Source organism: Pseudorca crassidens, chromosome 8 (assembly GCF_039906515.1).
Source record: "Pseudorca crassidens isolate mPseCra1 chromosome 8, mPseCra1.hap1, whole genome shotgun sequence".
NCBI lineage: Eukaryota > Metazoa > Chordata > Mammalia > Artiodactyla > Delphinidae > Pseudorca > Pseudorca crassidens.
The window spans coordinates 64,349,218-64,370,228 of record NC_090303.1 but is presented as its reverse complement, the minus strand read 5'-3'; the positions used below and the strand labels follow the sequence as shown (position 1 = coordinate 64,370,228).

The window sequence follows — 21,011 nt, the reverse complement described above, 5'->3', positions numbered from 1 at the left end:
AATATGTATTGTTCATTTAAGACAATGATTAAAGTGGTTTGCTTAATACAAATGGAATCCATGGTCTTAACAAGAGACTTTCCTTCCTCCATCCTCAAGCCCTGTTTCTACTCTCCTCTGACTCTGGACACAAAGTCTCATAGTTGGCTAAAATCCAAGGAATCGTCACTTCACCACCTTGTTTTCCATGTGCAGATGTGTTCTGGGTGAGACGATGAGAAAGACCTGATGAACTCTTCCTCAGATCTAGAATAACCAAGCTCACTCAAATACCCAAAGGCAGCCAGAGTGATGTGAGATTCCTACCTCTGCCCTATACCACTGCATTTGAGGCCCGAATTTGGGAAGCACTCCTCAATCTTAAGAGTCAAGCTAATACCTGGAAAAATCCTAGAGTGTCACTAGCTTTCCAGTGCAACTGCAGACACAAAAACAGAATCACTTATAGGAGATAGCTCTGAAATATGCCCTTCAATTTCCTAATTTGGGACATAATGTGGGACTGAGTCAAGATGAGATCAGTCTCAAGAGAAGAAAGAAGCAGGGGTGTTTACACTGCACTTTGGGGGCCCCTGTTTTGTACACCAAGGGATTTGATACCCTCTATTCCATGGTCAAGTCTACCCTTGGTCTGTAACGCAAGCCTATTCCCCAAGGCACTGTACTTACCGGTAGAAAGTAGCATAGTCCACAGTTGAGTGGCAGGTCTGAAACTCCCAGGATTTGAGTTTCTGGCATTCCCGATGGGCTCGAAGCTTTACCTTCACTGTCCCTTGACACAGTTCAGGCACTGGTTTTCTCTGGGGTCTGTTGCAGAACTCATTGGACTCCACCCTCCAGGACTCGGCAAAGTCATCCACATCAAACTTGAAGTTTCCATCTCCACCAATTAAGTCATCACGCTTATGCCCATTGTAGTTGCCACAAAGACCACAGAGTTTGCCCTTGAGATGGGGTGCAGCCATGACTTCTACAAAACTGTCTCCATCCCATGATATTTCCAAACCTAGAGGAAAAGAGGATCAACCACTCTTGAATGCACCAATAGTTCCCAACTGTATAGACTCTTACATAGTACATATGACTATCTTCTAACAAGGAACACTAAGGATCTCACCAAATTCTTGATTACCTTTTAATTTCACCACATCAAACACTGTATGATATAACATGAATCAATTATTGGGGCTTAGAACTTTTTAAATGTATAAAGTTTGCCCTTATAATGATATCTTATGTACCCTAATTTGACTTGTAGATGACTATTCATTGACCATGATACTCTAGGGTTTATATTTTTGCCCTTTTCTAGAGTAATTGTCTTGGTCCAAATCATGTTTTCATTTATCCAACGACTATGACAATGCAGAAATGGAAAGACAACAAAGATGATAGTTTTTTTAATATCATTTTTCTTCATCCAATAATCCCCCCATATGATTATGCTAGGTGCCAAGTGAAAATTTCCAAATTATTTGCTATAGTGGAAGTATTAAAGTAATAAATATAAAGCTTCTGAATACATCCTCTTCAAAGGACAACACTCCTGCAAATGAAAATGTTTGCCCCCTCGTTACTTTACAGTCATCTGTGAGACATGCCCAGCTGTTCAATCCATGCTTCCTAGGGTTGAGATGTTACGAGCCCTAGGTTGGGGCCTCCATGCCTGGGCTGATCATAAGCTTCAAAATTTGACTAGGCATTGGAGGCTACCAGCCCACAGGCCAAAGTTACTCATGCGCTGGACAGAATCAGCAGGACAGTACTGTCTTGTTCACCAAGGAAACAATCTTCACTCCACAAGGTAAAGAATGTAATCTCCTCTTGATTTGCTGAACTGACCATCTAAACAATTGGAGAATATTTCTGAGAACATTCATATTTTTTCAGACCTGCTGGCCCAAAGCTTCTAGGATTTACTCCAGCCAATGGCCCCACTGAATAGTGTGATTTCTGTCACATGTCAGACAGCCAGGTTCCACTGTCACACATCACAGATCAGCCTGACCAGAAGGTCAAGAAGGAATGTTCTCATATCCATCCTGATATTGTATGTGAAGACACTGTCCATAAGACAAAGGGGAGGGTTTCGTGAAAAGTCTTTTGAGGCTCAACCCAGAGCAAATGATAGCTCTGGTCTTATCATTTTCTTTATGTCTCAGGTGTGCGTTGGAAGCTTCTCTTACTGTTCTCCTGGTAATGTCCTGGCAGGGCCTGAGCCCCACAGTGAATGGTGAACTAGGTACCAGTTTGGTGGATGAGCACCAAGAGAACCTCTACAGTAGGTTGAGGTGCATTTCTGCCCTAGGACTCTTCCTTATTCAGTGTCACTGTCTCCTAAGAGGGACAGCCCACAAAGAAAGCTCTGTTTTAACAGAAAAATAGAAAGTGTCCCCGCTGTGTGTTTTCAGTCTTATCCTCTTGGATTTCTGACAAAACCTAGTCTTTGATTTAGTCTGTTCTGAGCCTCCGGAAAGATCAACATGACTCTTTTTAGAAGACTTTACCTTTGTTCCTGAAGGATCAATACTAGCCTGATGAGCAAGTAAGTGTTCAGAAGATACTCAGAAGCTGGGGAGATAAGGTGATGATGAAAAAGGAGAAAGGGGTACGGAGGGATGGAATGGATCTTGTCTGAATATAAAATTGGCATAAGGCAATGTCAGAGTGATATAAGATCAGCAAGAAGCACTCAGAAGTAAAATGCTAACACTAATATTCCTTAAGCCAATATTCTCTTGGACGTGGTCCAAAGGGAGAGAAGCCTGGCCAAACAGCATTCCTGTGAGTAGGACACACAACTGCCACAAGCAAGAGTTACAGATCCGCTTTAGGGAAAGTTATTGGTAGAATAAACCAGTGGTCTAAAACTGGATTTCTCAAGAAATAAACAGAAAGACTCATATGGAAATCACTGTATGCTAAATGAAAGGAATGGAAGCATTCTCAGTCCAAAGCAAATGGTAGAGAAGATTTCTTGATCAGGAGAAGAAGCTCGGTTCCAAAAAGCAATTACATAGAATTGGGTAAAAAGCAGGAAAGAAGGTAATCAGAAAGTGTCTCTTGGGCTTTCGGGAATAATTGGGTGAAGAAAAGACAGTGATGGGGCATGGTGATCAGAGCAAGGACACACTGCTAGTCTGTCCCCACACTGGACTAATCTCCTGTGTGGATCTCAAAGATGGGGTCAATTCTGACAACCACAACTATTGTATAAAACGATGTCTATTTCTTCATACCCCATCTTCCAACACATTATCTGACACATAGTATACACTCACTAAATGAATGAATTACCCTGTAAATTGATACTACGAGTCTGCAAAGCCAAAGAAATTTGTGAATTTCATGCTAGCTAAGACACTGAAATAACATTTTGAAAAAAGACAAGCAAACTATAATATGATTTGTAATACACTCTCTAAGGTATAGAAGAAACTTGACCTCATTAAGCCTGTAACTAGGCAGCTGCCCAGCCAGAGAAATGAAGGGAGAGATCAATCCCATACAACACTCAAACTTTTAGAGCATAATTCTAAAGATTTTCCACCTTGCAAAACTTTCCAAACTACAAATCTCTTTCCTAGACAGCAGGCAGATGCTATTTTCCAAGTGTCACACTGGTTGAGAATTTACATCCAAAGGAGCTCCAACAAAATGACTGGCAATGATATAATAAACGTGAGACTTTGGGCAACTGAGTTCATGGGAATTCAACTCACAGTGAACAAGCCAATCATTCTTTCTTTGCAATGGACTACTGGTCCATGCATGCTTGGGAAGATGCAGACCCACTGTGTTTTTAAAAAACTCTTCTCAAGACTCTTGACATCTCTTTCATGAAACACGGCCCCCAAAATAAGAGAATAATTTGTAATTCACTCTCTTTTCCTCCTCTTTTCTTTTTATCATTATACTAAGAGGATTTTCACAGAACAACGCTAGGCTTCGTACTGTGTAGGGATGACTTATTCAACTACAGATGCCTTTGTCTATTGCTGTATCATATACATATGTGTTTGCACAGTTACTTTTACTCTCTACATGAGTAGAATCCATGCAAAGTAAATTACAGTAGTGACAGGCAAAAAAAAAAAATGAATAAGTTGTAATTGAAAAAAAAAACTGCTCTTCCTAAAGATATTTTAAATAGGCATCTTATGAGATGAAAATGCCATGGAAGTGTTTGAGAGTTTGGGGTTAGTCCTTTCTGCAGCTGGGATGAGTTTCCCAGTTCTCTGCATGGGAAATTGGTAGAAATAACTGGCAGTCAGAAGGCCAATGCTGAAGCACACGTCTCATGTGGGATGTGAGCAGCAGCTGCATTCCTTCCACTGTGTGAAGAGCTTTCCGATTTTCCCTTCTCACCAGTGAATATTTTACCAACCTGTTTTTCACCTTTCAAGTGTGTGACCTGGCTCCACACTACTAATTTTTTTTTTTTTTTGGTAGGGGGATTGTTGTTCTTTTACTTTGTGGTTTTCTTTGCTTTGTTTTTTTGGTTGTTATTGTTGCTTTTGCTGCAGTCCACTTTTAAGAGAGAGAGGAGAGGCAAAATCTGTCGACATACCATAGTGATGCTTAAACATGGATAATTTTTCTGTTTAGAGTTTACACCAAAGGAAAAAAAGAAAAAAAAAATATATATATACTCTAGGTTCATCAAGTGTAGAGCTCTACCAAAAGTAAAATAAAAAGTCGCACTCCCACATGTTAATGCTTTCAGGTGGATCTGATGTAACTCTTTCAGGTGGAGTTGATGAAGTGAACAGGCGGCAGAAAGGAAATATTTTAAGTGATTCGCTAAGTGCCAAGAGTTGGGGTGGGGGTGTGTGTGACAGGGGTGAGCAGAGCTTTCTCAAGCTACTGAGCCTTGTTCTGTGTCTTCTGTACTACCCCAGTTGTTATTAGGAATGTAGCTATAGCCTAATTCCACCCAAGCTACACGGCTACCTGTACTCCTCTGGCAGACAATTCCATCATGAAGTGCTAAGTCTATAAACCACAGGGCCACAGAGCCATTCTTCCCCATCTCCCATCTTCCAGCTGCAGGCTTGATTTAAGCTGCTATTTTGAAGAAGGTACCCTTTGATCACAGGAGCTTATGAAAACAAATTATGGAGGAAGAACAAACACTCAAAGGATATACTGTGATATTTTAGATAGGCAATCAATAGGTAATAAAAAGAAAATATCCCTAAGGGGTAGTACAAACTGAGATTGGTAGACCAGAGTGGAAGAGACCATTGTCTGGAAATGGAATTGTTCCATTCAATGGATAATCGCAAAGCAAGTTTAGTGCCCAAAGAAATACAGTTCCTCCCTAGCAAGCAGAAAGCTTGTGCGCTCCGTGTAATACAGGAAGCTGTTCAGCTGGGTATTAAGGGCACATAAATTACTTGCATCATGGCAAGAGAGACAGAAAAAGAAAAGAAATTGTAAAACTGAGTTCAAGGCCTAGAAGAGTTAAATTCACTATCCTAATTATGGTATTTATGATATATTATTATTTTCTTAGCAGCCTCATCCTTGCGGTCATATGTGCCATGTGAAATCCTTACAAAGAGTACACTTATTCCGTAAGGTATTGTCAGCTGTGACAGGAACAGTACTGAAACTCCTCAACTGTCAGTAATATCTGAATATGCAGAATCCCTTTGAGTATTGGGTTGTAGATGACTAATAATTTCCGTATCAGTAGAATCCACTGTGTCCACCTGGCTTGCAAACAGATAAGCAAGGTGCTTCTAATTATAACTGTGTAATAATGGGTCATTTTGTGTACATTCTACGTGAAGCCACAAACTGTTGCTTCCTTCAAAGGGATGAGCTGAGGCCTACATGTGCGGAGTGGCATGTCATTTGAATGCAACAACAGGTGTCTGAATTGTCTGGGGTGGATTAATCCCTCTAAAGTTGAATGAACAGAGCTCTTCACATCTACCACTGTCAAAGTGAAAAATGGGAATCTTCCCTTCTTTATAGAATGTCCCAATGCATTAATATTTAACATTTCTTAAATAAAAGCTCCCTGGGCTTCTCCTTGGCTTCCTGCCTTTGTTTAGCTAAGCTGGCATTCCATCGGCTCAAATCAATTTACCAAATATATTTTGGCTTGAACAGAAACAATTAACAGGGTTCTGAAGGTGCCGTGGAGAACAGTCTCTGCAGTCCCTCAAAAGTGCCTGCTCTATCAGATGTTTCCCTTTCAATCCATATTAGCTAAAGAAACTGGAATCCAATTGATGTTTTGACATTGTTAAATTCTCATCAGTGCAAAAAGTAAGAAATATGCTGATTTCCTCAAGTATCGTGCTTAAAGAAATAGCATATGCCAGGAGGACATACAGTTCAAAATCCAATTGACAAACAATATGCATTAACCAAAGGCAGCATGGAAGGAACCATACATGATATAATATAAACTGTGTAAATGAACTGAATTCATTCTTTGGGGCTGAGACTGAAGGATTGATTTCTGCTTCTAAGATGCCTCTCTAAGGCAGCACCTCACAGACAAAAATTTGAGCCTCACTGAACGCCTAGGAGTAACCTACTAGCAACTATGAACAGTTTGGCCAAGGGGGAATGTATCTGCCCGTGGAGGGGAAACACAGAGTCCAGGGGGCCTCAGGCAACATGTGATGCTGAGAAAAGGCCTCAGCGGCCAGCTGCCTGTGCCCACGGCTGGGGGAAGTGCTTTCAGAGCAAGCATCCTAAGTGTCCTCCAGCAGAAGCCGGTGGTTCTACCCCTCAACTCAATGAGCATCCTGCCCCGGGTCAAGAATGGACAGGACTGCTGGTCACACAGTCCACCATCTGCACTCCCATCTTCACACCCACACTTTTGCAGTTTGCTTTTGAGGAGTCCCTCCTTCTTGGACAGATGTTAACAAGGAAACACTCTTTCTCACGGATGTGAGACTGCACATTACTGGCTGAGCTGGGAAAGACACAATTCCAAGCTAGACATCAATGGCCTAAAGTAGCAACAAAACATGAGAAAGGGGTCATTTGGAGAGAACCACCGCTATGTCTGGAATGAGGATGGAAAGGCACTGGATGTCGACAGATTGCAAGACTGGTGTAACTGGCATCAGACTGCAAGGCTCCTCGGTGTGCAAATTTCTCCAGCTGTTTTGTGGCACCTCGGGCGTGCGGCCACACCTGCAGCTGGAATACTGCTCTGCCTCTGGTTTTCCTCCGTGGAGGAGGAGCAGCTGCAGCTCCTGAGCACAAGTTGGTGAGACAGAGGGAAGAGCCAGAGGTACAGAGAAGGCCGGTGCTTCTAGAAGCCCACCTGCTTTGGTCGTCACTTTCAAGAGGTAGCCGTCCAGGTCTATGTGAAACTGCGGCGCGTGGCAGGGCAGCGCGATGCGCGAGCCGTTCCAGCGCACGGTCAGGTGCTGCTGGAGGCTGACGGTGCTGGCGCCCAGCACCAGGTCCACCGACTTGGTCCAGGAGAAGGAGCGGGTCCTGCGCGCATCGTTCTTCACCAGCACCTGAAAGGGCGAGGCAGGGGAGGAGCAGTCTTTTGTCAAAACGTACTGACACGTCCCCTGAAAGTTAAATGTCCGTCCGTCAAAAGTGTTGTAGTGGGGATCTCCGAATACTGTGCAAACGCCAGGCTCTGCGGATGAGTGAGAGACAAAAGCAGGTCATAAACCGAGTGAAGGATTCAAAGAGAAATCAGGGGTCCCTGCAATAAACCTGATAGGGGCACCTGCCAGGTAAAGGGAAGGCCTTAGCAGAGGTGCACTAAGGAAAATCAACTTAAAAGAAAATAAATAAAAAGTTTGGTTGTTCTAAAAGTTTGTACCAAACCTCACAGGACATGTAATACTTCTGGTGCTTTTATACTTAAAAGTTATTTACAACACTTCTGAATTCTTAAAGCATCTCTATTTTAGAGACTTGATACGCTTCTATGGTCTTAATGCCAAAGACAGATAAATGAAACTAGGATAATTTTATAAACAGAACTGGCCTAATTTCATAACCCATATAAACAAGAACAAAAATATAAGTAAAAGGCAGCAACATAAATGACAATACACCAAAGCATTAGTATGGTTTCCATTTAACTGATTCAAAAAATTTGGAAACATGGTATTCTCAGTGTTATTCACGGTCTTAGAAAAGTATTATATTCAACACTCATGTATTTCTAAGTACAGATAAATAGAACTGCCAAACAGATACATGTTTAATATTGTTAAGAACCAAACATGGATAAAGTTGACAGTCTCTGTATTTTCTAGAAATACAAGTCTCCTATATTTTGATCTGTGTATCAACATCTAAAGTTGGATAAAGAATCAACTGTAAAACCCATCATTCAGTAAGTTTAAGAAATTCCAATGAATTCATCACTTCAAAATACCACTAATTCAAATACTTATGAGACCCAAGTAAAGTTTTACACTTTAGGGCATTTCAAAGGTTTATACAGAAAACTAAATATCATTTCTTTTTTTACAACAAAATTTGGCATTGATTTGTTTTCTATATAAAGAGATTTTATCTGTTTTTAAGAAGGCATAAACAACCAGGAAATGAGAAATTCATTTAGAGAAATTAGCCCACATGATGAAAGAACTAAAATAAAAAGATCGATTTCCAGAACAGGTCAAGAATATGAAACTATCCTATACAAATAATTGCTCTGAATACGTAACAGAAGAAGTAAGCATCAATACAGAAGAAGGATGTGCCAACTGATCTGATGGGACCAACTGGATCCAAGGCAAACATTTGCTTTTAATTTCTAAAATGTTTGGAGAGTAATGTTGTTTTATGATACATTATGTCATTTCATATGTCAATTTCACATGACTCCATATAAATCATACGTATTGGGAATTTCGTAAATTAATTATTGTTCTAAGTTAGCTTTCCTTGTCAACATTTAATAGAGACTCACAGAACACATTGTTTCTGGTATGCAGGAGAGTTTCAATGAGCAAATACTTCAAGGAATATAAAAAAGGCACTACTTGGGGGAGGAGGGTGGAAGAAAAGGGTGGGAGAGAAAGCTTTGAAAGTTCACCAGCAACAGTTTAATTCACCCGCCATTTCGATTCCTTTCTTATCCTTTTTTATGGTGTTCTTTCCTTGTGACTCCAGTTTTACTCAGTTTGTTGCTCCACACTGTACCCCACCCTCACCTTCTTAATCCTATATCCCCCCAAATAGCGTTCCCACCTATCTAACCACCCCATACTGCATTTTCCAGTCCTTTCTCCATGTGATTACTTCAAAATTGTCCTATCACACATTGCTCTCACAGTCTGACAAATGGAATCCTTCCCTGGGATGAAGATGGTGCTTTTTGGTTGACAGGGAGCAAGGCCGTTCTTTGGGACACCTCAAGTGGCATCAGGAGAATTATAATAGTTCAAAGTTAATGCTACCATGTGCCCCCAAAGAACTAAATGTTAACCTGACCGCCAGATGCACCAAATTCAAGAAAAGGGCTTTTTCAGAGGTTTTAATGCCACATACTTGTCAAGAAAACTCAGAACCAATCAATGCTTTTGAGCTCTTGAGCTTGAAATAGATGGACCTCAGCTGGCAAAGGCCAAGGCACAAGTGAAGGAGCTGCAATTATATTCCTGAGAAATCCTCTCTCAGTTGTGAGCAGGCAGGCACAGGGCATGCCTACACCTTCTGCCCGGAGTCTGTAGGGAACAACATACAGCTTCTCCAGGTGTTCTGACCCCAACTGCATCAAAATGACAACTAACAAAAACAGTAACAGCTAACCTTTACCAAGAATTCACTACATACCCTAGCACTATTCTTCATGCCTACTGATCATGGACACATTGTAAGAAAATGGATATTTAGATTGTCTCCTAACATTAAACAAATAGCTAAGCACTTGGTAGTAAATCCATAAAATGAACTATTATCTAGTCATTGAAAAAGTCTGTAAATAATGTTCATGATTGAAGAAATGCTTATGCCATATTAAGTGAAAAATAGGAAACAAAATTCTATCTATAGGATAATCTTGACTGTGTTAAAATAAATATCCAAACACACACATACCCCAAAATTGTAAACTGAGATTGTTTCTTGGTGGTAGAACCATGAGCGATAATTTTTTTCTTCTGCCTTATGTTTCTGTTTTCATTTTTGTTGTCCCTGTGTTTTGTTTTTAAGAGTCAAGATGTGGGTACATGTAGATAAGGTCAATTATGTGACAAACCAAATCCTCAAAGAAGCAACAGAAAATATACTGCCTATAGAATGGCCCTGGGGCCCTAAGGAAATCTGAGCTTGCTCATAGCTGGGCAGGAAGCTGTGAGGGACATCCAGGGAGACCAGGCAAGGGAAATCATGTGTGAGCAGGGCTGTCAGGAAAGATATTTTTCAAGAGGCCATAACTTGTGGAAGAGAAGGGTCTGGAGATCAGGATGATTTTTCTGTATAAGGGCAATATAGAAGAAGCCAACAAAATTTCATGATGAGGAAGATGCCTGAGAATTATGTGTGTCATTTGGGACATTTTTATCACAAACTAATATAATTTTGAAACCTTGGCCCTTTCTCCTGGCACCTCAAGGTCCCCATGCCAGATCCTCGAGATGTCCATGCAGGAGCAGCGAACACATGCACAGAGAATGACGGAAAGTGAGAATCTCAGGGTTAAAAAATCTGCCTCTCTGAAAAGGAAAACAAACTATAGAAACACTTAAGGGACAAAAATGAACACTGTATCCTCATATAATTTTTGCTCAGCAGACCCAGTGAAATGAGTCACAGTCCAAGATGTTCTGATGTCTGGTCACACTCTTCTGGAAAGCCTGGAGTGGCAGTTAGAGCTAAATAAACAGACCCTTCCATAACTATCCTTGCCTGAATATGTTTAAGTCAGACGATGGAGAGAAAAAGCCAGTTTACAAGCAGTGGTATGCTTTCATAGTCTTTTAAGTCAAATTATCAGACGTCATTTTTGTTTTGGTTTGTTTTCAATAATATGTATACAATGTCTAGGAACTGGAAAAAAAAAGAGTAGAATATTAAGAATGTTTTTTCTCTTAGGTAATGAAATTACGTGTGACATTTATTTTCCTCTTTCTTGTTTATGTGTATATACATTATTATTTACATTTTATTATTTATAATCACTATGTATACTCTTGGAATAAGGACATTTATTTTAAAAAAATAAAAATACTGGATTAAAACATACCTCTTTGATTTTACCTATTTTAATAAGACAGCTATGAGAATTAATAGAGTCGGGCTGCTTCTGAAAACAAAATTCCAATGTTTTTCTCTTAACCTCATCAAGTACATTTATTTCTCCCATGGGTATATTTACTCTAATAAGATGCCTTCCTTCTGAGAACAGTGATTATTCTCAAAACATCCATCAGCGAAAATTAAGGGAAAATTATACAACCTCATGTCATAAAAAATAAGAGAAACTGAGAAGACTCTAACCCCCTTCCCTCAAAACACAACAAAACAAAAACAGAAAAGCGTAAGAATAAAAAAAGTATCATTCACGGTTCCGCCAACAAGAAATAATCACTGTTTACCATTTTGGGGTGTGTGTGTGTGTGTGTGTGTGTGTGTGTGTGTGTGTCTGTGTTTGTGTACATTTTAACATAGTTAAGATTATCCTGTACATGAAATTTTATTTCCTCTTCACTTACCGTAAGATTTCCCCAGTTACTAAAGTCACTTTGAAAACACAGAAAATGACTTTCATCCTCAGTCCATTATTCTCTGCAAAGAGAATACCACACTACTACACAGAACAGTACCTTTCCAGAGTAGTGTTCTAACCATGAGGAAGGTCTATCAAATGAAAAACATGGCTTTAAACTTTCCTCAACATAAACTGCAGTAAAACGGGCCCTGTGGGACTCCGGCGCCACTGGGTCATGCAGGGGCTCCTGGGAATCCCAGGTGGGTAAGAGCCATGATAATGCCAAGTTTGGGTCAAGAACCAGGAAAGGCTGGGGTTAGAAATGCTGCCCTGAACACAAGCCCTTATGCTGTTTGTCTAGGCTCCTCCTGACATGATGTAAGCCTCCAATATAAACAGGCTGTGTGTGATCCAGCAGGAACTGAACTTCCCCACACAGGAGGCTCTGGCCTCTCTCAGAGGTGTCCCTGACAGCTGCTGCCCCCAGGGGACCTCAAAGCCAACAGAAGCTCCACCAAGGGGCACCTGGATTCCTTTCAGATTTTACATCCTTGGCTTCTTAAATCAAAACTTAATCTGACTTTACTGTGTGAATGTGGGGTTAGGTCATAGCGGGTTTCTTTCCACCCATCCCTAATCCATGAGACAGACTTACAAATCTACAAATAAAAAGCTGATTTTTTAAAAAAGTTGAGTAGGTACCTGAAAGTAACATTAAAAAAAAAAAAAAAAGGTTTGGTAGGGATACTGTTAAGAATGTAAATTTCTTTTCATATAATTTCCATAACCTCATATCCTCACCAACTTCAAACAGAAGAGAACAGGGAGCATCTTTACCTTTGAGATCTAATTTGAACTAAATTTAAACGTAAAGCCGAGGCTGACATCCTATTACGGCCTCCCCAGCTGAGCCCAGGGCTTCCCCACCTCTCATCTTGGTTGGTGCAGTGGCCTGTGCCTGCCCCAGACCTCAGTTCACAGCACTGGAGTTCATCAGCTCACGTGCCAACCTTCCCCACGCCTCAGCCAAAGTCGCTTCTCTTTCCTGTAAGTCCCCAAAGCAAAACTGACCACACAGCTCATCTTTTCTGGGACTTTTCGTAAATTCAAATACTCTATCTTACAGTCACACTATGTTTTTCAGTTTGAAGGTTAAAAGGTTAAAGGTTAAAAATATGGTCATCATACCCACAGAACGCTTATGATAAATCACTTTCCACCCAACTACAGCTTTTAGTTGTAATGTATCCTTAACTCCTAAAACAGGCCTTAAACTCCTTACACGTAAATTTTGTGTATACTTCTCAGTGCGTGGCACACTGGCTTGTATATTGGGGGAATCTACATTTGTGTACATGATAAACGGATTCATCTATGCATTACTCATAGCAATGCCTGGTATAATACATATTAGGTATCAAATATTTGTTAACTGAATGGGTTAATGAATTAAAGAATAAATTTCAGTGGAGGAAAATAAACTGCCCACACTAAACTCACTAAAATATTTAAGTGTAATAAATGGTGTACAGCAGGTAATTCAACAGAATTTTGCTTAATCAAGTAATTAATTGAATAATTAACTAATGCTCTCAGGACAAGGGATTAAGGCTGCAGATGAAATTAAGGTTGCTAACCAGCTGACCCTGAGATGGGGAGATTATCCTGGGTATTTATCTCCAGGCAGGATAAATGTTATCACAAGTGTCCTTATAAATGAAGCAAGAAGGCAGGAGAGTGAGTGTCACACAGTGCTGCAGCATGAGAAGGACTCAGCTTGCCATTGCTGGCTTTGAAGATGAAAGAAGGCTTCACATCAAGAAAAATGGGCAGCCTCTAGAAGCTGGACAAGGCATGAAAACGGATTCTCCCCTAGAGCCTCGAGAAGGAATGCAGCCCTGCCAATACTTTGATTTTGACCCATTCAGATCCATTTCAGACTTCTGACCTCCAGAACTTAAGATAATAAATGTGTATTGTTTTTAAGACACTAAGTTTGTAATAATTTGTTACAGCAGCAATAGGAAACTAATAAATCTAGCAAAAGTCAAGGCAACTTGGTCTGGAGTGACTAGGTTACACCAGGTACCATGCCAGATGTTTTCCATATTTTCACTATCTCCTTTAATCCTCACTACTTCTCTACACATGGTATATACTATTACCCTAATTTCTTAGCAATGAGTCTGGAGAGGTTTCCTTGTTGCCCGTGGTCACCCAGCCAATAGCAGTAAAGATAAGAGTCCAACCCAATCTCTGTGGCTTTGAAGCCAGGGCCTCCCACTCCATGACTTGATGTTTCCATTTGCACCCTACACCACAGCATCCTACGCAGTCATTGTTGTTAACAAACTGGGATTAGAGAGCTTTGGGGGAATCTGAAGAAATGTATAGACACTCTTCCTTCCAAGTGCACATGAGTATATCCACTCAAATGTAGAGGCTCACAGACACCCTTTCCTAAGACTGATCAATGACCTCCTAAGAGTTCATGAACTTCAGTTTAACGACACCTATCTAGAAGTTAATTAAAAACCATATTACACGGTTCTCTCATTTAATGTGTTTACATTTCATCTCCCCAACCACATTACAAGTTCCTAAACTCAGGGTCTGTATCAGCTTTTTATCCATGTCCTCCAGGGCACCTTCCAGAATGCTGGAAACTCATTGGGTGTTAATACAAACTTGTTATAGAAGATGCATTTTTGCCACTCTATCATCCAAGCTCTGACCTTAAAATGTCTGCCCTCTTTAAACTAGAAATCGCTATCTATCAGTAAAGAGGACTTCTTACCTGAGTGAAAAGATGGGTTTCACATCTCTAAATTAACCTTAAACTAGAAATCGCTATCTATCAGTAAAGAGGACTTCTTACCTGAGTGAAAAGATGGGTTTCACATCTCTAAATTAACCTATCTTCCAGCTTTAAAGCCACCTTAGAGCTTTGTGAACATTAAGTAAGTTGCTTAGAAGAGAGCCCTGGGTTTGAATCCCAGTCTTGCTACCCAATGACTACAAAAACATGCGCACACTACCTGTATAACCTCAGTCTGTTCACCTGTAACATGAGCTGAAGAACAACTACTCTGCAGGGTGGTTATAAAGACAAAGATAGCATTGCAAAAGTGTATAATAGATGCTTAGAGAGTAGTCATAATTAGTTGTATTATTATAAATGCTATGCAAATCTAGCAAGTAGATACCCACTGCCTGCTGAAATAGGGCTGGATAAGACTGTAACATACTTATAAAATGTAAATGTGTTGAAAAGACAATGTGAGTTTAGTTCATCTATAAAAGACATACAAATGTAGATTTGGGGGTAGAATGGAGTAAGCCGGTAGACCAAAAGAAGAATGTTAACAAAAGTCGTGGACATGGGAGAGAAGGCAGCTTGCACAAGAATAGCAGGAGACTGATCTGCCCAGAGTGGGTAGTTGCTTCAGGAGATGTAAGACACCCAAGCCGTCTAAATAAATTGGCCTGAGATTTATTGCCAGCCTGAGAAGTTTAAATGTATTCCAGATAACCAGCATTTCTTAACATGTTTCCTATGAAACATCAATCCTGCCTGTTACTCTGCCAAAATAAGTAGAAATAAAAAAACCTCTGCAGCCCAAATTAGCTTGGGAGGGACTCTACGCTCCATCATCCTCCTGCAAGTCTACCCTGCACATTGGCATAGAAAGGGCTCTGCGAATTCTGCAGTGAGGAAACAAATTTCAGTTTACTTGACCCAGCATTTCCCTAATGTATTTAATAATAGAACCTTGTTTTGAAAATCTTATTCATTACTATCCCTCAGCACTAGAGTTTTATAAAACAAACTTTGGGAAATTCTGAGAGAGACCAGTGAAGGAAGCCGGTATCGGTTTCGTGAAAGCCAAGTTTGGATTCCGACAGTGGTATGCAGAAGGGGCCGACGGAGAAAAGACAGAGTTAGTTGCAGGCAATAGGATGAGGTTCTGGCTGCCGTGGGAATGGGAACCAAATTATTTATTAGAAAAAACACGCAAAGAGACAATCAACCAGACCTGATGACTGATTATCAACAAGGGAGAGAAATGCCCAAAGTATGAGAAATAACATTAAGACTCAAAACCTGTGCAGCTGGGATAAAGGGGGTGCCAAAATTCAGTCAACAGATAGGGGCTGGAAACAGCCATTGATCTCTCCATCCAACTCCCAACCCAGATAATTTACAGAATCAAAGGTAGCAACTGTTAATCAAATTCAAATACATTCCTTTGTGAAAGAAGAATGTACTCTCCAAAAAATTTAGAAGCTGAGACGTACCATATTCATATCTTGTCAAGAAGTCCTATGTTAAGGACCTGGAAGTTTGGACAAATGTGAAACCAAAATGAGAGAGCAACTGCAGATGCAGGCAGGGCTGTGAGCTCACAGGATGAAAAGGTGTAAAGTAAAAGCAGAACAGATGTGTGTACTAAGGAGAGATATGAAAGGGCAGAGCAGAGGAAAGGAGCAATGGTTGGGGGTGTAGAGCATTAACCAAGAAGGGGACTGCGATAAGGAAAAGGATGATACTACTCATAAATATGAATTTCACATCAAAGGGAACCACCGAGTGCAGCTAATGAGTCATATCTCCAAACTCCCAAGGAAGGTTAGAATTCAAGTATTGTAATCCAAAAAGCTGAAGAGGTGAAGTGACCTCAGAAACATAGATAAGGTTTTAAAAGGTGAGCAAATACAGCTGCTCTCAAATAGAAGCCCTTAATCATGTACAGAAGAAAGAAATTGGCAAACTTCATATATATTTCGCAGTAAACCTCCAAAATGAGTAAAAATGTAGTCAACAAAGAACATATAATAGTGCTTAAAGTTTGGGCTTTGGAGTCACATGGACCAGGCTATTGGCTGACCTCACCTTATTTAATTTCTCAGACCCTCAGATCTCTCATTTGTAAAATGGGTATAACAATAGCTTCCACTGCATGGATCATTGTGAGGATTAAGTGACAGAATGCACGGAGAGCATTTATCACAATGCCTGACACAGATTTACATTCAATAAATCGCGGCTGGTAAGAGGAGCAATTGTAGTGGCAGCAGAGTAGCAATTTTTTGTTGTTCTTATTTGATTCAGAGGAGATGTGACCTCCAGAGAGGTATAAATCTGCCTCAGCTTTGCATACAGTCATGTGTAATTTATTATACAGTTTTTCCCACAAAGTATACTTCTCAGAGTTTGGGATTTGTATTCTTTGTTTTGTCACTTAGGGGTATTTTAGGTGCACCGCTTTTAAGAGGTTTTGGTCACAAGTTTCTTTAAAAACTGGGTATTTGCATCTTCCTTGAGATTCAAGATGGCAGCCTTGGCCAAATGTGCCAGATGTCTAATAATGAATTTATACATATCTTTATGTATAAAGATATATTCTTTCAAAATTAGGCAAGAGAGTAACTTTTAACTGAATGATTTAATTATGGTGTATCTGTATTAAGAATACTTTCCCAAGCAAAAATCCAGGGAGGCCATATGATGTTACAGAACGAATACTGGAGAAGGAGGTAAACAAATGCAGGTTTTCATCGTAGCTCTTCAAGTTAATACTACTGTGAGCCTCAGTTTCCTCACCTAAGAAGTAGAAAGGCTGACCTCACAGTTAAGGTCCATTCATTTATACAATTCCATGATGCTAAAATGATGATGAGCTGACCTCACAGTTAAGGTCCATTCATTTATACAATTCCACGATGCTAAAATGATGATGAGCTTGACTGGCAGAGCAATTCTGCTCTTTCTTACTCCCAATGGACTTTATACACAGTGATTTCAAACTTAAAACTATATGTATTTTATCACTGTAAGTAAGAAATTTTGGGGAGATCTTCACTTACTGCTGGAAATACCTCCACCTTGAGTTGCCAGAAGGAAAAAAATACCTGGAAAAATGAGCGGCCATGGAAAAACCACGCCAGTTTGAGTCACCAACTGTTCTGGACCTGAGCAGAAAGGTGGAGGTGTCGCCAGGTAGATGAAAACGTGGGCACTTGAGTCTACCTTTCTCCCTGGGTGGCGTGGAGGGAAACACTATCAAATTGGAAACTCTTCCTAAAATCCTTCTCCAATCTCTAATCCCCACCAGTTGTAAAGCCTTTTGGACCTTCTCTTCCCTTCCTAACTGCACCTGGTTGTCAAACTGAACAAAATGACTAAGAAGTCAATGGTAGAAACTCCAGCCCAGGCCCTGGGGCCAGACTTCATTGGAGGAATTTGGGCTCCACTACCTACCTTGGGCATCGTTCTTAACCTCTGAGCCTCAGTTCCCTCAGCTGTAAAATGGAGCTAATAACATTTCTTGACAATGAAATTGATGTGAGGATCAAAAAAGATCAAAGATAGCCCAGGACAGTGTTCGGGCTGTTAATTAATATAAATAAATATTAGCTGCTGCTGCTATTACAATGACTGCCATTATTGTTCCATGATGATGATTGTTAACTAAACAGTCAGAACTGACGAAGTTACTAACACCCTGTAGAAACTGACAATACGTGGTGGATAATAACCCCTAATAACCTCAGGCTCCTCCAACTTTGCATCAATTTACAGCCAGAACATTGAAGGTAACAGTATCCCGTAGAACAGAACTGCAAATAAAATGGAAAACAAACCGATTTCCTCACACCCTTCCAATGCCGCTTCTGCCTGCGTGGGGTTTCCCAGCCGCCACGTGCGGTACAGTTGGGTTTTATTTGCCACCCTCTCTGCTGGTTGGGCCTTGGGAGCTGTGACAAACCCACCTCCAGATGCTGGAGGCTAACTTCAGTGGCCACTTAGCTTAACACCACCTCCTCCTCCTCCTCCTCCTCCTCCTCCTCCTCCTCTGCAGGGCTAAAGTCAACACCACAAATTCTTATTCTACAAGCATCTTGAGCTCCGGTTTCAAATTTCCTTGCTTTCCTGAGTTAAAGACAGACTCTTGGCGTTAAGGGACCTGGAGTTGCTTACAGTCTTGGAGGCTCAAACACAGAATTACTAATTTGCGGAACCTCTGTCAGTGGAGATTTCTCATAAAATGGGCCCTAAGGTCACTGTTTCATTAACTTGTTGCATTCCCCTTCTTACAACCACTCTTTAATTGGAGATCGCTGTAGGGATGCTCAGGGACTTAAAAAAGGTGAGCTAAGACCAGGCAGGGCAATTCCACCGTGCCCGTGGTGGGTGCACGCAGCAGGCAGGGCCCCTTTCGGACAGCAGGCACCCCAGTGCTGGGCACAGCTGGAAATCTAACCCTTGGGAGTTTTAAAAAGTCACCTGGCAACTGTGAGCCTCCTTGTACCCTGAGTTGCTGAAATCTGATATTTCCTGTTACTTGTGGGACATGTAGTTGAGGTTATTTCAATTAAATGCACATCTGTGCTCAGAATACCCTACCCTCCTCTGTGTTATGTAATCGTGAACTTGGTTTTGGGGTTGGGATTCTGATGCTGAGGATTGATGTAGCTACAGGCACAGCTTAATGAATCTGTAAGACCGGAGATGGGGCATCAATGTCTGGACTGCCTTTGGTTGCCTCTGGTCTTGTAGATAGCTAAGAGACTAAATTCTTTCTCAAAGTCAGTCTCTCTTTCCCTCCCTCTCTCTCTCTCTACACACACACACACACACACACACACACACACACACACACACCAACACACACACATACCTCCCTCTTTTCTCAGGGAAAACTTTGCCACTAAGTACCATTTCCATGTCTGAAAACAGACATTCGGCCAGCAAAGAATTTATCTGATTCAGGTCTCTGTTGGGTGGCTAGGTCAAGATTCCACCTACTGTTTGCCAACACACAGTAAGATAACATTTCACACAAACCAAGTGCTATACATACAACAGACAGTGGCCTTCTTGGCCCCCAACTCATGATCCCATCACACTCAGCTCAGGGAAAGCAGGACTCGCTTTAGGCTATAGCTCATACTTTGGCAGGAAACAGCATTTGCACCAAAGCTTTATAAAGTTTGTTTAGGTCACTTCAAATATTTTACTTTAAATAAATCATCTAAACAAAATTTAATTCTTTTCAGTTGGAAAGAGAGAATGTCCCATGTTATTAAAAGACAGTAGTCCTTTTCATACTTCCTTCAGGTCTGATTTTAAAAGGACTTTTTTTTTTGATAGAATCATCACTGGCCTTTCAGACCAACCCAAAGACTACTGTACTATAAGGAATATAACAATGTTGTGCCTCAATTACTGCTTATTACCTACAAAATTATAAATTACTGTTATCACTGACTTGCAAGGAGAAGACTAAAAATGTTCTACACGTTTACTTCGAGTTTTCTCTTCACTATTCCTTTCAGAGGTCTGAGAGAGCCCGAAACACTACCAAGACAGATTAAGCCAGTCAATAAAGCAGGAATTCTGTGGGATTTTAGAAACAGACAAGGCAATGTCACTGTTGGAAACAATGCAACACTCATCTCACTGCAGATAACCAAAGTAAGTTTTAGATCTGAAGCTATGTAATCAGTCCATTTTATCTGTGTATGTACGTATATATATCTATCTAAGTATTTATTCCTGTCTCCTTCCAAAAGCAGATTGGAAGTAGTTTACACACATACATGCTAAATAATCCAAAACACATAAAGGTAGTAGACATATAAGACAAAGTCAGGATAAAGTTTATTACTCAAGAACCACATGCTGTTAGATATGGGGCACAAATTTATTTCTAGCTTCCTAGCAACTAAAGCAAAGATGGTTTAGTTGACGTGAATCGATCGAGATATAATATGCCTTTACAATTTTTTTCTAGGGCTAGGCAATGAAAATATAGAAATACATTCAATTAAATCCAGAGGCTTCTGCTCTGTCTTTTTTTTTTTTTTTTCCCACACCGTGCAGCATGTGGGATCTTAGTTCCCCAACCAGGGATCGAACACGTGACCCCTGCAGTGAAAGCAAGGAGTTTTAACCACTGGACCACCAGGGAAGTTCCCCCACCCTGTCACTTTTTACATCAGCAAAGGTCAGCCTCACTTTACCCTCCTGCTTCATCTAATCACTGTCTTAAGAGTCAAGTTACTGTTAGTAGTACCACAGGTGTTTATTTCTGGATTCACCTACACTGTTACCCCTGTTTGCAGTACCAATGCTTCTCTACCAAGGGTGATGTTGCTCCCCAGGGGACTTTTGGAAATGTCGGGAGATATTGCTGGGATGCTACTGGCATCTAGTGGGTAGAGGCCAGAGATGCTGCTAAACATCACACAATGCACAGGACAGCCTCCACCACAAAGAGTTATCTGGCCAAACTATCAGCAATCCTGAGGTTGAAAACTCTGCAGTAACTAATGGGGTATA

General features: G+C 40.7%; 1 protein-coding gene across 3 annotated transcripts in view; it reads right to left on the bottom strand.

The window, feature by feature from the left end:
* BMPER (BMP binding endothelial regulator) overlaps positions 1 to 21,011 on the bottom strand; it is a 262,157-nt gene that overhangs the window by 77,469 nt on the left and 163,677 nt on the right. For 2 of the 3 annotated variants that reach the window (XM_067746693.1, XM_067746695.1), the window contains exons 12-13: positions 7,301 to 7,630; positions 670 to 1,006 (exon numbers count right to left, since the gene is read on the bottom strand). In XM_067746693.1, coding sequence (XP_067602794.1) covers positions 670 to 1,006; positions 7,301 to 7,630 — 667 coding nt within the window. The remainder of the gene's footprint in view (positions 1 to 669; positions 1,007 to 7,300; positions 7,631 to 21,011) is intronic. The other variant, XM_067746696.1, reaches the window with a different exon arrangement.